Source organism: Pseudorca crassidens, chromosome 8 (genome assembly GCF_039906515.1).
Source record: "Pseudorca crassidens isolate mPseCra1 chromosome 8, mPseCra1.hap1, whole genome shotgun sequence".
In the NCBI taxonomy this organism is placed as follows: domain Eukaryota; kingdom Metazoa; phylum Chordata; class Mammalia; order Artiodactyla; family Delphinidae; genus Pseudorca; species Pseudorca crassidens.
The window spans coordinates 78,920,179-78,934,232 of record NC_090303.1 but is presented as its reverse complement, the minus strand read 5'-3'; the positions used below and the strand labels follow the sequence as shown (position 1 = coordinate 78,934,232).

The window sequence follows — 14,054 nt, the reverse complement described above, 5'->3', positions numbered from 1 at the left end:
CTAAAAGAGCTATCGGTGAGCCTTTGGCTTTAATTCATCTTTTGAATCTTACAAGTATGCATTTCAGTGCAACTCTTACCTTATTAGGCCAAAATATGGAAAATGTTGCATGCTAATTTGCCTTTGTGAATGGATTTGACTGTTATTTCTTGAAATGTCTTTTGGTTTGGCTGCTCTAAAATCATTTACCATTCTAAGAAGCTGTTACTAGCCATTTGCAAGTCACAAATTATTATGTTTCAAAATTTCAATTACAAGTTTCTTTCTTTCTTTTTTTTAATTAATTAATTAATCTATTTATTTATTTATTTATGTCTGAGTTGGGTCTTTTGTTGCTGTGCGCGGGCTTTCTCTAGTTGCGGTGAGCAGGGGCTACTCTTCGTTGCGGTGCACGGGCTTCTCATTGCGGTGGCTTCTCTTGTTATGGAACACGGGATCTCGATGTGCAGGCTTCAGTAGTTGTGGCACGTGGGCTCAGTAGTTGTGGCTTACAGGCTCTAGAGCACAGGTTCAGTAGTTGTGGCCCGTGGGCTTCGTTACTCCACAGCATGTGGGATCTTCCCAGACCAGGGCTTGAACCCATGTGCCCTGCATTGGCAGGTGGATTCTTAACCACTGTGCCACCAGGGAAGCCCTACAAGTTTATTTCTTTTGAACCTTAGATCACAGTTTTTCATTCCAATTTGTCCTTAATCAAAATTGCCATTCATTCAGTACAGTTGATCTCATACAGATGTTAGGAGAAAAGCAAGCCAATTCAATGAAATCCTTAGTAAAGTGTGTTTGAGGGTTAGCCCATGTAACTGATGAGGGATAAGTAAAATTTAAATAAAATTTTTCTTAAAGAAGAAAATATAATTTTTTTACATTATATAATAGCATAAAATATTAAAGTCTCACAGATAAGTGATATGTAAGTATACAGCATGATAAATTATCACAAAGACACCCATGTGAACACTACATAGGTAAAAAAGAGAACAATGTTAACATCCCAGAAATCCCCTTGTGCCTCTCCCAGCACCGTTTCCACTCTCCTTCTGAAAGGTACCTATCATCTTGACTAAAAACTATGGATTAGTTTTGCCTTTTTGGGGAAAATTTTATTTTTTGAACATATTAATCTGAGTTTAAACTCACTTCTGATAATTACAGTGAACGTTTGGGTCTGTTTATGTTCTTTGTTTTACTTCTTCTTGGTTTTCAGTCAATTCTTATCACTTACTATGCCTGTTTGGTTTTGATTGAATGTTGGATATTGTGTCTATAAAATTTTAGAGATGATTTGAGGCTCTGGATTTTGTGTATTTTTTTTCAGAGAAGATTTCCTTTGTTTCTGACAGGGGGATAGGCTAGGAAAAAAATCACCTCAATTGATGATTCAAAGGTGGGCTTTGGTCCTTTGGAAAACTGATGTTTTTCAATTTACCATTTATTTAGAATATAGTCTTTCAGGATCACAAATGAAAATCTGTCCTTTATTAGGATCCCCTTCAACAGAACTTAAGCTCCAGTTTTTGTCACCCTATTGTTTAAGGTCAGCCGAAAGCTCTTCTCAGTTTCTCTCTGCTCAGCGTCCCAGCCATTGCTTCCACATTGGTGACTACATCTAAGAAAAGTGCTTCGATGTCTGTTGACAAAGCCAACTTCCCTAAGTTGTCACAGCTCCTTCCTTTTATATGTCACTAAGGTCTTCCAAACAGTGTGGTGGGATTGTCTTGGAGACATCTATCTCAGCCTATCTTTGAGCACTGGACATTTTTGAAAACTGATGAGTGTCTCTATGTAGTTTTAATACTATGTGTATCTGCTTACCACTAAAAAATTAAGTATATTTTCTGTATTCTTTTCTGATAATGGTATGGGAGCTATACTTAAAGTACCTCGGAGATATTGTGGGTTTAATTTCAGACCACTGCAGTAAAGTGAATATCACAATAAAATGAGTCACACAAATTTTTTTGATTTCCCAGTGCATATACAAGTTATGTTTAAACTATACTGTAGTCTATTTAGTGTGCAATAGCATTAAGTCTAAAGAAAATGTACATACCTTAATTAAGAAATACAATATTGTATATCAACTCTACTTCAATTAAAAAAATACTTTATTGCTAAAATATGTTAACCATCATCTGAGCCTTCAATGAGTCATTATCTTTTTGCAATAATAACATTAAAGATCACTGATCACAGATCAGCTTAACAAAAATAATAATAATGAAAAATTTTGAAATATTGGGAGAGTTACTAAAATGTGACACAGAGACATGAAGTGAACAAATGCTTTTGGAATAATGGTACTGATAGACTTGCCCGACACAGGGTTGCCACAAACCTTCAATTTGTAAAAAAAAAAAAAAAAAAAAAAAATCAGTACCTGTAAACCACAGTAAACTGAACACAATAGAACAAGGTATGCCGGTATATGCACTGTCCTATTTCCCACAGATTTTCCTTTTTGACTTGAGGTCCCTATGGACCCTGTAGCACTGCAGGGCACAAGATATCATTTTGAACCAATATGGAAGTTTTGTTTCAGTTGAGTTCAATAGATATTTCTTGTCTGTTGGAACAAGGCACACATATAAGTGAAGAGAATTAAAACACAGTTTCTGACCTATAGGAGTATGAGGTCCAGGAAGGGGATAAGATGAGTGTGCAACTCTGCCATAAGATGGAATGTGACAGCCATCAGAAAGATGCCAATGATGTTGTGGAGGGAGAGGATCTGCCCTGTTGGGAAAGTCAGGGAAGGTGACATTTGAGCTGGCTCTTGGTAGATGTATAGGATCTGTTCATTTGCATAGGTGTGGGAGGCATCCTGTGTGATGGAGACGGCAGCAAAGGTGGGAGTAATTTAATGTAAGCTTTCTGTGCGTTGTCTGGTCTGGTGGGGTTAAGGTAAATATGTTGGTTTTGTGTTAAAAGGGTCTTAACACCAGGATAAATAGCTTGAAATTAATTTAGAAAAGACTGATGAGGGACTTCCCTGGTGGCGCGGTGGTTAGGAATCTGCCTGCCAATGCAGGGGACACAAGTTCCAGCCCCCGTCCGGGAAGATCCCACATGTCGGGAAGCAACTAATCCTGTGGGCCACAGCTACTGAGCCTGTGCTCTAGAGCCTGTGAGCCACAACTACTGAGCCTGCGTGCTACAACTACTGAGCCCGTGTGCCACAACTACTGAAGCCTGCACACCTAGAGCCCATGCTCCGCAACAAGAGAAGCCACCGCAATGAGAAACCCACGCACCGCAATGAAGAGTAGCCCCCGCTTGCTGCAACTAGAGAAAGCCCGAGGGCAGCAACGAAGACCCAACACAGCCAAAAATAAATAAGTAAATAAAATAAATGTATTAAAAAAAAAAAAGAGTGATGAGCCTCAAAGGTGTTATATGTGGAAGTGACGAGACATACCACATGTTCCAGGAGGCTTGTGCTTGCAAGTTTTGTACTGGTCGAATTCTAGCAAGGGAGACAGTTAAATGCAGTGATCAAACAGCCTTTTGTTGTCTTTTATGTTTGCGTTTCTTTAGGTGAACTCAAGACAATTATTAGGGACTTCCCCGTTGGTCCAGTGGTTAAGTTCCGCGCTTCCACTGCAGGGGGCACGGGTTCTATCCCTGGTTGGGGAACTAAGATCCCGCATACCGTGTAGCATGGCCAAAAAAAAAAAAAAAACGAAATGAGGATTGGCATCTCTGAGGACTGCAGTGCAAGACAATTATTAGTTTCCTTGGGGAAAAAAAATCCATTGAACTTCAAGTAATTATTGCATGTATCCACTAAGGTATTTATTGAATATTTACCATTTTATAATGTAGTAGGCATACAGCAAGATGCCAAGTGCAGTTCCTACTTTCCAGGTCTGCCTGGGGGCAGATTTTGGTAAAGGCGTTTCAGAGGAGGCAATTCTTCAGCTGCATCTTGGAGACCAAAGAGGAGGAGTTCCAGGTAGAGGAATAGCATGGGAAGCATCTACATGGCGTGGCACAGAGGCAGGTGAGGGTGTGACGCAGATACACAGCTCCACGCTGTTAGCAGGACTGAAGTGTTGGGTGTGAGGCCAATGGGAGGGTTGAGGCAGGAGAGGCAGAGCCAGACTGTAGAGGAGCCTGAGACTAACTTGAAGGCAACGGAAAGCTACTGAATTATTTTAAATAGGCACAGGAGAAATAATCAGATTTGTGTTGTAGATTGGAGATAAATGGAGGAAAGAGAGGTGGGAAGTAGTTCCCATGGTCCCAGTAAGGCCTAAATAAAGCTGTGGAATTAAGAGATAAAGAGCAGAGAGAGAGTGAAAAGATACACAAGAGTTCAGCAGTTTAACCGTATACCGAGTGAAATGCGAACTCATTGCATTGTCTACTTACTGATGGCTCCTGGCTTGTAGACAGGGTTGGTAGGTGGAGAAGTCAGCTTGAGAAGGAAATACTCCAAAGGTGCCTGGGAGAAACAAGCAGTGGGGAGACCCCAGGTGTGTCCATTTCATCAGTTTCCCAAAGAATGCCCTGGCTTTGCCATTATCCCAGCAATAGAGAGCCTAGGTGCCTTATGTTTTAGACACATGGAAGTAGTTTTATATTTATTTTAATACAGTAAACAGATACTGTCTTGCCAGCATCTGGTAGGTACATTTTATACTTTCATAGTTGGATGAGTGCTCTGGACCTTAACCTATGGATGAAGAAGGAATGATCGTCGCATTGGCCATCAGAAGCAATCATACTGACTTGTATGACCTTTACCCTTTAGCAGTCTATTCAAGGATTCTATACCTTGGAAGAAAAGAGGAGGACTGGGTTGCTGGGATGTTAATATGAGAGGTGTGGCCTTTGTTGTTGGCCATCTGACTCATTCTTGCAAGATAATGGGAAGAGTGTGAATGACTTTTTGAGTTTACTAGGTCAAGGCATTTTCCTTGACACTTTGGAAATGCTGATGTGCCTATAAACAGAACTAATATTGACCCGAGGGAGACTCTCTATTGTAGGGTTGGTGGCTCTTTTGTCTGCAAGACCCATTCTCTACTTCTAATAGAACAGCCTGAACTCTTTTTTTTTTTTTTTTTTTTTTGCGGTACGCGGGCCTCTCACTGTTGTGGCCTCTCCCGTTGTGGAGCACAGGCTCCGGACGCGCAGGCTCAGCGGCCATGGCTCACGGGCCCAGCCGCTCCGCGGCATATGGGATCTTCCCGGACCAGGGCACGAACCCGCGTCCCCTGCATCGGCAGGCGGACTCTCAACAACTGCGCCACCAGGGAAGCCCCAGCCTGAACCTTTTGGGAAGGGGTAGAGTTCCTCAGAGGGAGGACTATGGTTATAAAGCGTGTGATGGTATTTACCAGCACGGTCAACATGACACATTTAACTGGGGGGAAGCATAAGTTATTTTGTGCTTCCAGTAAGCGAACATGATTAAATTTTGGTTTTAGAGTTGGAAATTGTACTGAAATAATTGTACTAAAATAATGTTTTAGGGGGGCAGAATTCATTGCTTATAGAAAACTTCTTTTACCAATTATCTATACAATTCAGTGATTTTCAAAAAACTGTTTTCTAAACTATTTTCTTTCCTTTGACTAATATTTTCATATGGATAAAATAGCAAGAAGCCTTCTTTGCAATGTCATTTCTCTCTTTCCAATCTCATTTCCTTTTCAGATATTATCAGACGCGACACAGCCTCTTGAGAGTCAGAATTTTTCTCCTGTGGTGCGAGATGTAAGTTATGAAAAGAATTTCTTTTCATGAATGTCTTTTTCCACCACTATCCTTGCTCCCCATTCTCCCCTTTCCTTTTTCTCTCCCTGTCTTTCTCTGTTACTCTCTCTTTTCTCTATTAGTCATGAGCCCATGTTTGTGGGACTAAATGTGGTGACTAAAGAAATGTCTTGTATCGTATATATTCAGGCAGTGATTACATCCAACGGCACATTGTCTAATAAGTATAAATATATCCAGAAACTCCGGGAGAGCAGGTAAGCATCATTCACATCCTCTTGTTTAATACATTTATTCTTATCATGGATCTCATGAGTCCTTTTTTTTAATGCTTCCATGTGAGTTCGTGATGCTAGGATTATGCAATATGTAATTTTAAAAAATGTCTGTACATAATAGGAAATTCAAACGAAGTGACTGCCTGGAACCATTGTGAATTATTTTCCCTTCAACAGTAGTGTAGCATCGTTCTGGCTTTCTGTTATCCATGTAGACTTGGGTGTAAGTAAGCAAAACTCCAAAAGCTCTGTCCTTGTTCCTTCTCCAGCATTTTGCATGTTGTAATGTCTCAGCTATTCTCTCAGAGGAAAATGAGCTTGCTAACGCTTTCTGTGGTGCTTTCAGGCTGACTTTTGGTTGAGGATTTGGACTCTCTTTTGTTTCGGATAATACTCGGAAAAGTGAGCTTTTGGTTAGAAATTAAGAAAAGTAGTGAAGAAAGAAAATCATGAGAGGTCAGTTTCCCCTGGGGATTCTTACTAGGAGGAAAGTGTCAGGAAGTAATGTGGCAAATCTACTGGAGAGAACAGTTCTCTTAGGAAGATACTTAGCTAAGGCCCTGGTTTCTATAATTGGTTTTACTACTAAAAGTTTGGAAACATTGACATTTCTTTGGAATGTTCTTGTCTCCAACTGATTGCACTTGATCCATGTTTATATCTGCTCCACTGGTCTATTCACATTAAAAAAAAATAACCCATGCACTGAATTCTCAGGAGAAGCCAGAGTGGGAAAATTAATAACAAACAAACAAACTGCCTGGTCTTCTTTCTCAGTTTTTCCACCTGTAAGAAGTAAATAAGAGATATGACCAGATCAAGTACTACTGTTACGCCTTTTCCAAATGTGTTTATTAGCTTACAGTAATTTTTTGTGTGTCAGTGAAATATTCTGGCATGATACAAGAGTGTATAATTTGTTTTTTAAAAAAGCAACTAGTTCTGTAACTCCATAGGAGAGTGTCTCGTAGGGAAAACTGCACATATTTGTTTTTCATAGTTCTGTGTATCTTTGAATTGTCATCATCAGATGATCTCTTTCTTACATTACTAATCCAATGACGTGTCTACCATGACCAGTCGCTTTTTACACACTATATTTCACGTAGCGGCAGGTCTGCTGGCCCCAACTGCTAGGACTTCCTGCCCTCCTTCCCAGGTAGAACCTTGTGCCAAGAGACTGAAAATGAAGATTGCATTTTGGAAGGAAATTGGAGTTATCTTGAATCCCTGCCTTGTTCTTTTGTTCTCTTCGTTCCTTAGCACAATGATTATTAACCTGGAGCGTTTTGGGGTTGCTGATGGGGTGGAGAGTATTAAAATCTAGGAGCGAGTTCTTAAATATGTATTTTGAACATTTTATTTTTTGGACATCAAAATAATGTGTTTCAATTACACAAACTACAGAAAGTGCTGTTAGAGAGGATCTGTAATAGTGTTTCTTTCTGGGAGGTGAAATGGGATGGGGGTGGAAGTTAAAGGAGTCGTCCCCTCATCAGTAATATGAGTTCTGGGGGTGAAGAGGGGGCAGGAACATTTTACATTTAAATTTATTTTTATTCACTTATAATTAATGAAATGAAGTGAAGTTAAATAAAGGTTAAGGTTTGAGAGACATCCTGTCCTAAAAGATTCCAGCAACAGAGCCTTCTGCTTAAGTCCCTGTCACCAAGCCATTCCATGGTTATCTGGGACTCTGATTCAAAAGACATTTAATGAGTATCTTCCATCTTTAAGGCAAAACACAGTGAGCAATAGTGAGTTTATAAAGACAGCTAAGACTCAGTCACTGTCTTGGAGGTCAGAGTTTGCAGGAAAGACAAAGAGTTAGCTGTCAGGAAGGCACAAATTCCAACAACAGAAAAATTCAAGAGTTAGAGTTCTGCCTAGTGACTCATGTAGGTTTCTACGTTTAACCCATGGCGTTTGTGATTTCAAAATTATGGTTTTAACTGTTTTCAAGTGACCCTGAAGATAAATCACAAGACAGTGTCTAATATGATAATAATCTCCTCAGATCGTTGTCTTCTCGGATTTTTGCGAGGAGTAAATAAGGTTCGATGTAAGGCCCCCAGCATGATTTTGAATCATGTCCCCCGGAAGGATAGAGTGTGACACCAAGTTACTCAGTTGTGAGTAGCCAGGTGCTGGGCCAGCATCTGCACCTCACTAGTGGTATAGGGAACTCATACACCTCAAAGATCTCAGGGTCTGTTGTTCATCATACAAGATCTAAAATAATGAAAAATGTTGGTATTGGGAACTCCTGTTGAGGTTCTTACTATAAGAAGTGTGGGAAAAAAATAATTGCTTCACAGTCTAAGTTTTAGTCTGCTTTGGGGACAGCAACATTTTGTTACTTGAAATGTTTCTTTGTTCAAATTCCCTCCCCCCCCTTTTATTTATAGGGAACGTGTTCAGTCACTCTCAGCGAGCACCAAGAAAAAGGTCTTGGTTCTTGGATCTGGTTACGTATCTGAGCCGGTGTTGGAATACCTGTCGAGGGACGACAATATAGAAATAACAGTAGGTAAATAAGCCTCAATTTTTAAAGAAGAGGAAGTAAAATTGATTTCAAAACATGGCTACTCTGTGAATGTTAGATGACTATCTTGCTTCTAAACTTTGAAAAATTATTTTTGAAGATGTTAAAATGTGTTTTACTCTCTGACTAGTGGAAGGAGATCTAAAGATTGGATGTTTTGATTCTTGAATAGGCTCTGACATGGAGAATCAAATCGAGCAGTTAGGCAAGAAATATAATATTAATCCTGTTAGCCTGTACGTCGGTAAACAAGAAGTGAAGTTGAACTCCTTGGTGGCAACGCAGGATCTTGTCATCAGGTTAGTAAATAGTAAGAAATGATTGCCGTATATTTTGTTGTCGTTGCTGTTACTTCTCTTTCCTTATTTTCTCTCCTCTCTACTCTTCTCTTCTCCCCTCCTCTCCCCTGTCCTCCCTTCCCCCTTCTCTCCTCTTCTCTTCTCTCAGTAAACTTTTACACTCACATGTGCCTCCAGGAAAGTGCACAAATCATAAGTTTGTAGTTCAAAGAATTTTCACAAAGTGAACACATGGTGCAACCATCATCCACATCAGAAACAGAATATAATAGTATCCAAGAAGTGCTCCTTGTGCCCCCTTTTATTACCAGCCCCATCCTTCAAGGGTAAGCACTGTCCTGGCTTCTAACATAGAGATTCGTTTCTGCCGGTTTTCAATTTGTACAGTCGGAATCTTTCAGTATGTCCTCATTTGTGGCTGCCTTCTTTCTTCAGCATTGTGATTGTCATTTGCGTTGTTGTCTGTAACTGTAGTTTATTCTCTTTACTGTGTAATATTCCATTACGTGAATATACTATTATTATCCATTTGACTGCTGATGAGTGTTTAGGTTGTTTCCAGAATTTGGCTATTATGAATAGTGCTGCCATGAACAATGTAGTGTTTGTCTTTTGGTTACCGTATACACACACTTCTGTTGGATTCACCTAGAAGTGGAAATGCTGGTCATGAGGCACTAACGACGTATTTTGGTGGCTATTTTTTCCTTTGGACTTATAAAGCTTAAATGAAAGTGAGTAGATTCTCTAGCCCTATGACCATTTTTAGCCTTAGCAGAGGAACATATCTTGAAATATATCATTCATTACTATCTAATACAACTGCAGATCTAACTCTAGATACAGGGCTAAAAAATGAAGGCTAGATACTTCACTTTGAAAATAACAAAGCGATAAGAATAAGCCGTTTATTCTTAGAATATAATTTTTCCAAGATGGAAGGAAGAAAGTTAACCTGCTTTTTCATAATTAGATCACTTTCATAGTTAGATCAGATTCAAATGGTATCTTTGGAGGAAGTTCTGCAAGTTCTGTGCAAGTTCTGTGATTTCCTCCTTAAAAAAAGGGGGTGGGTGTTGGAAAACAGACGCAAAGAAAGGTAATTCTAAGTGGGAACTTTTGCATTATCTCTTAATATAGGCTCACTTTGGACACTTAAAAACATTATTCAATTTATAAAAATTTAATGTGAATTAATTATTTTTTAGCAAAAGTTTATCAATAACCAATAGACCTTGTCTGTCAGGTTATAATTATGAAAGTAAGTCCTTCAAAATGTAATATTCTAGCCTACTGAATAAAACAAAGAATTTGTTTTGCCACACATAGGTACCTAAACATAACATTGTTTTTTGATTAAAAAAAGAAAAGAACATAACAAAACACATTTTGAACAAAATCAGAAGCAAAATATGACAAGATAATGGACACGATAATAATCTATTAACAGGTGTAAAATTTAGAATTCCACGACTTGGTGACCTTCAATAAGATTTAGCATGAGCAAAATCTGTTTTATATTTCATTTTTCTCAGTTGGTTGAATTTCTGTGGTGAATAGTGGAAATGATGTTAAACATTCCTGTAGTGTTTCTTACATAGCTTTTCATTTTTTAAGTTGGAGAAAGAATGTTTTGATGTAAACACAATGTTAGGGACTATCAAAGTAAAATGAGTGAAGAATATGTTTCACAAAAATTTTATAATATGTCAAATTCTCATGGTTTTATTTTGCAGTTCTTGTTTTTAACGATTTAATGCAAAGTAGGAATTGAGTTTGATAAATTACTTTGAAAATTAGATGTGTATTTATTTTGTGTATGTTTTCACAAGTGGCATTTCCAACTATTTGGGTTAATTATGTCCTCTTGAGTAGTTGCTATATTACATACACAATGAATTATGAACTCTAATCCCTTTGTCTAAAATAGGCACCATCAATGGAAGTTCTATCGTTCTAGTTCTCAGCATATTATTAGGTTAGTGCTGATAATGCCCAAATTTAAAAATATTAGATCTGGATAAAATTTTTATCAGACAGGTTTTCAACGTGGAGAATGCGACAAAAAATCCCCACTAACCTTTAAGATGATGCCACTGAACATTTTCTATTAATACTTTTCCAACTAAGAGTTTTGCAAGTATTTCATTCATTGGCTTTTAAAGGGCTACCACATTTAGTAATAATTATTTTTGATTAAAAAAGCCAAAAAGGGCTTCCCTGGTGGCATAGTGGTTGAGAGTCCGCCTGCCGATGCAGGGGACAGGGGTTCGTGCCCCGGTCCGGGAAGATCCCACATGCCGCGGAGCAACTAGGCCCGTGAGCCACAACTGCTGAGCCTGCGCGTCTGGAGCCTGTGCTCCGCAACAAGAGAGGCCGCGATAGTCAGAGGCCCGCGCACCGCGATGAAGAGTGGCCCCTGCTTGCCACAACTAGAGAAAGCCCTTGCACAGAAACGAAGACCCAGCACAGCAAATATAAATAAATAAATTACTAAACTCCTACCCCCAACATCTTCTTTAAATTCACAAATGGAAAAGTAAAGACTGTGAGTGGAGAATTACAATAGCTTCTTTGGTCCCCATATATGGTTTATGAAGGAGATGCAAGGAGGAAAAATAGAAAGGTTAAGTGAAGGTCATATTGTGGAGAGTTTTAAATATGATAACAGGATGAATTTATTCTGTAGTCTTCAAGGAGTCATTGATCATCTCTGAGAATAATCAGTGTGATATCTTCACTTTACTGCAGTTCAAGGTGCATTGGAGGGACGGTTGGCAAAGAAAGTTTCTGATTAGTTTCTCCTGTTTTTAAGCTTGTTGCCTTATGTATTGCATCCTCTTGTGGCCAAGGCATGCATCGCAAGCAAGGTTAACATGATCACTGCAAGCTACATCACCCCGGTGCTAAAAGAATTAGAAAAGAGGTAAGTTTCTGTAGGTTTTCAACAAAGTAGCTCCATGGAATTGTTCTTATTTTCTATCCAAATTTTCCTTCCTTCTCTTTCCACCTCTTTCAGTGTGGAAGATGCTGGCATCACAGTCATTGGCGAATTGGGATTGGACCCTGGTCTTGATCATATGTTGGCAATGGAAACGATAGATAAGGCCAAAGAAGTGGGAGCCACGGTGAGCCCAACTGACACCCAAAGGTCCATTTAGGAAAATATTAAGAGGTCCCAATTTTTGTGTACAGAAATACTCTTTCTATAATTCTGATTAAAGAAACTATTGTATTCTTTTTTTAAAGGTTATACTCCATTTATAATTATTTTTAAATGTTGGCTATATTCCCTGTGTTGGATATATTCCTTGTAGCTTATTTTATGCCTAATAGTTTGTACCTCTTAATCCTCTACCCCTCCTCCCTTCCCTCTCCCCATTGGTAATCACCAGTTTGTTCTCTGTATCTGTGAATCTGCTTCTTTTTTACTGTATTTACTAGTTTGTTGTATTTTTTAGATCCCACATATAAGTGATATCATACAGTATTTGCCTTTCTCTGTCTGCTTATTTCACTTAGCATAGTACCCTACAAGTCCATCCATGTTGTTGCAAATGGAAAAATTTCATTCTTTTTTATGGCTGAATAGTATTCCATTGTATATATGTACCACATCTTCTTTATCCATTCATCTGTTAATGGACACTTAGGTTGCTTCCATATCTTGGCAATTGTAAATAATGCTGCTATGAACATTGCGGTGCATGTATCTTTTTGAATTAGTGTTTTTGTTTTTTTCAGATATATACCCAGGAGTGGGATTGCTGGGTCATGTGGTAGTTCTATTTTTAGTTTTTTGAGAAACCTCCGTGCTGTTTTTCACAGTGGCTGCACCAATTTACATTCCCACCAACAGTGTATGAAGGTTCCATTTTCTCCACATCCTCACCAACATTTGTTATTTGTGTTCTTATTGATGACAGCCACTCTGACAGGTGTGAGGTGATATCTCACTGTGGTTTTGATTTGCATTCCCCTGATGATTAACAATGTTGAGCATCTTTTCATGTGCCTGTTGGCCATCTGCATTTCTTCTTTGGAAAAATGTCTATTCAGGTCTTCTGCCCATTCTTTACTCAGGTTGTTTGTTTTTTTGATGTTAAGTTATATGGCTATTTATATGTATTTATATATATATATATATATTTTTTTTTTTTTTGCGGTACGTGGGCTTCTCACTATTGTGGCCTCTCCCGTTGTGGAGCACAGGCTCCGGACGTGCAGGCTCAGCGGCCATGGCTCACGGGCCCAGCCGCTCCGCGGCATGTGGGATCCTCCCGGACCGGGGCACGAACCCGTGTCCCCTGCATCGGCAGGCGGACTCTCAACCAATGCGCCACCAGGGAAGCCCTTATATTTTGAATATTAACCCCTTATCAGTCATATCATTTGCAAATATTTTCTCCCTTTCAGTAGATTGTCTTTTTGCTTTGTGGATAGTTTCCTTTGCTGTGCAAAAGCTTTTAAGTTTAATTAGGTCCCGTTTGTTTATTTTTGCTTTTATTTCCTTTGCTTTGGGAGACAGATCCAAAAAACCATTGCTGCAATTTGTGTCAGAGTGTTCTGCCTATGTTTTCCTTTAGGAGTTTCATGGTTTCTGGTGTTACATTTAGGGTCTTTAGTCTATTTTGAGAAGAAACTGCTATATTCTAACTCATACTTTGACTAGAAATTTCAAGTAAAATTTTGAAACTGCAGAAATATTTGTATGGTAAAAAAAAAGTCCAAGCTTTAACAATAGATTTTTAGAGAAATAGATGCTACTATAATATATATTTTAGTTTGATAAAAGATTTTAGACTGCTTTGGAGATTCTATAATAAGGTTTGACTTTTAAAAGTGGGAAAAATTCTTTGTAATATTATCAACCTGTTGGTATATAAAGTATCTTTTACACATAAGAAAGAACTATTGGACATGAAAATGTGATGACTCAGATTAAACCTAACCTAACATAATATATATATAACCTAAAACAGGTTATATATATTTTATATTATATATATACACACACATATGTAATATATATAATCAAATATAGAATCAAATTAATTAAATTATATATCATATCAATTAATAATATTTATATTAATTACATATTAATTAATACTAATAATTATACATATATCATCAAATTATAATGAAGTATATAATTTGAATTAAAAGTCAGGAGGCACTGACCAAGCAGAATTGAACTAATGGTTG

At 38.3% G+C, this 14,054-nt stretch overlaps 1 protein-coding gene across 3 annotated transcripts in view; it reads left to right on the top strand.

Moving 5' to 3' along the window:
* Nucleotides 1-14,054, top strand: part of AASS (aminoadipate-semialdehyde synthase) — a 70,860-nt gene that overhangs the window by 33,931 nt on the left and 22,875 nt on the right. For all 3 annotated transcript variants that reach the window (XM_067746847.1, XM_067746846.1, XM_067746848.1), the window contains exons 12-17: nucleotides 5,665-5,724; nucleotides 5,914-5,981; nucleotides 8,411-8,532; nucleotides 8,720-8,846; nucleotides 11,662-11,772; nucleotides 11,866-11,974. In XM_067746847.1, the coding sequence (XP_067602948.1) occupies nucleotides 5,665-5,724; nucleotides 5,914-5,981; nucleotides 8,411-8,532; nucleotides 8,720-8,846; nucleotides 11,662-11,772; nucleotides 11,866-11,974 (597 nt within the window). The remainder of the gene's footprint in view (nucleotides 1-5,664; nucleotides 5,725-5,913; nucleotides 5,982-8,410; nucleotides 8,533-8,719; nucleotides 8,847-11,661; nucleotides 11,773-11,865; nucleotides 11,975-14,054) is intronic.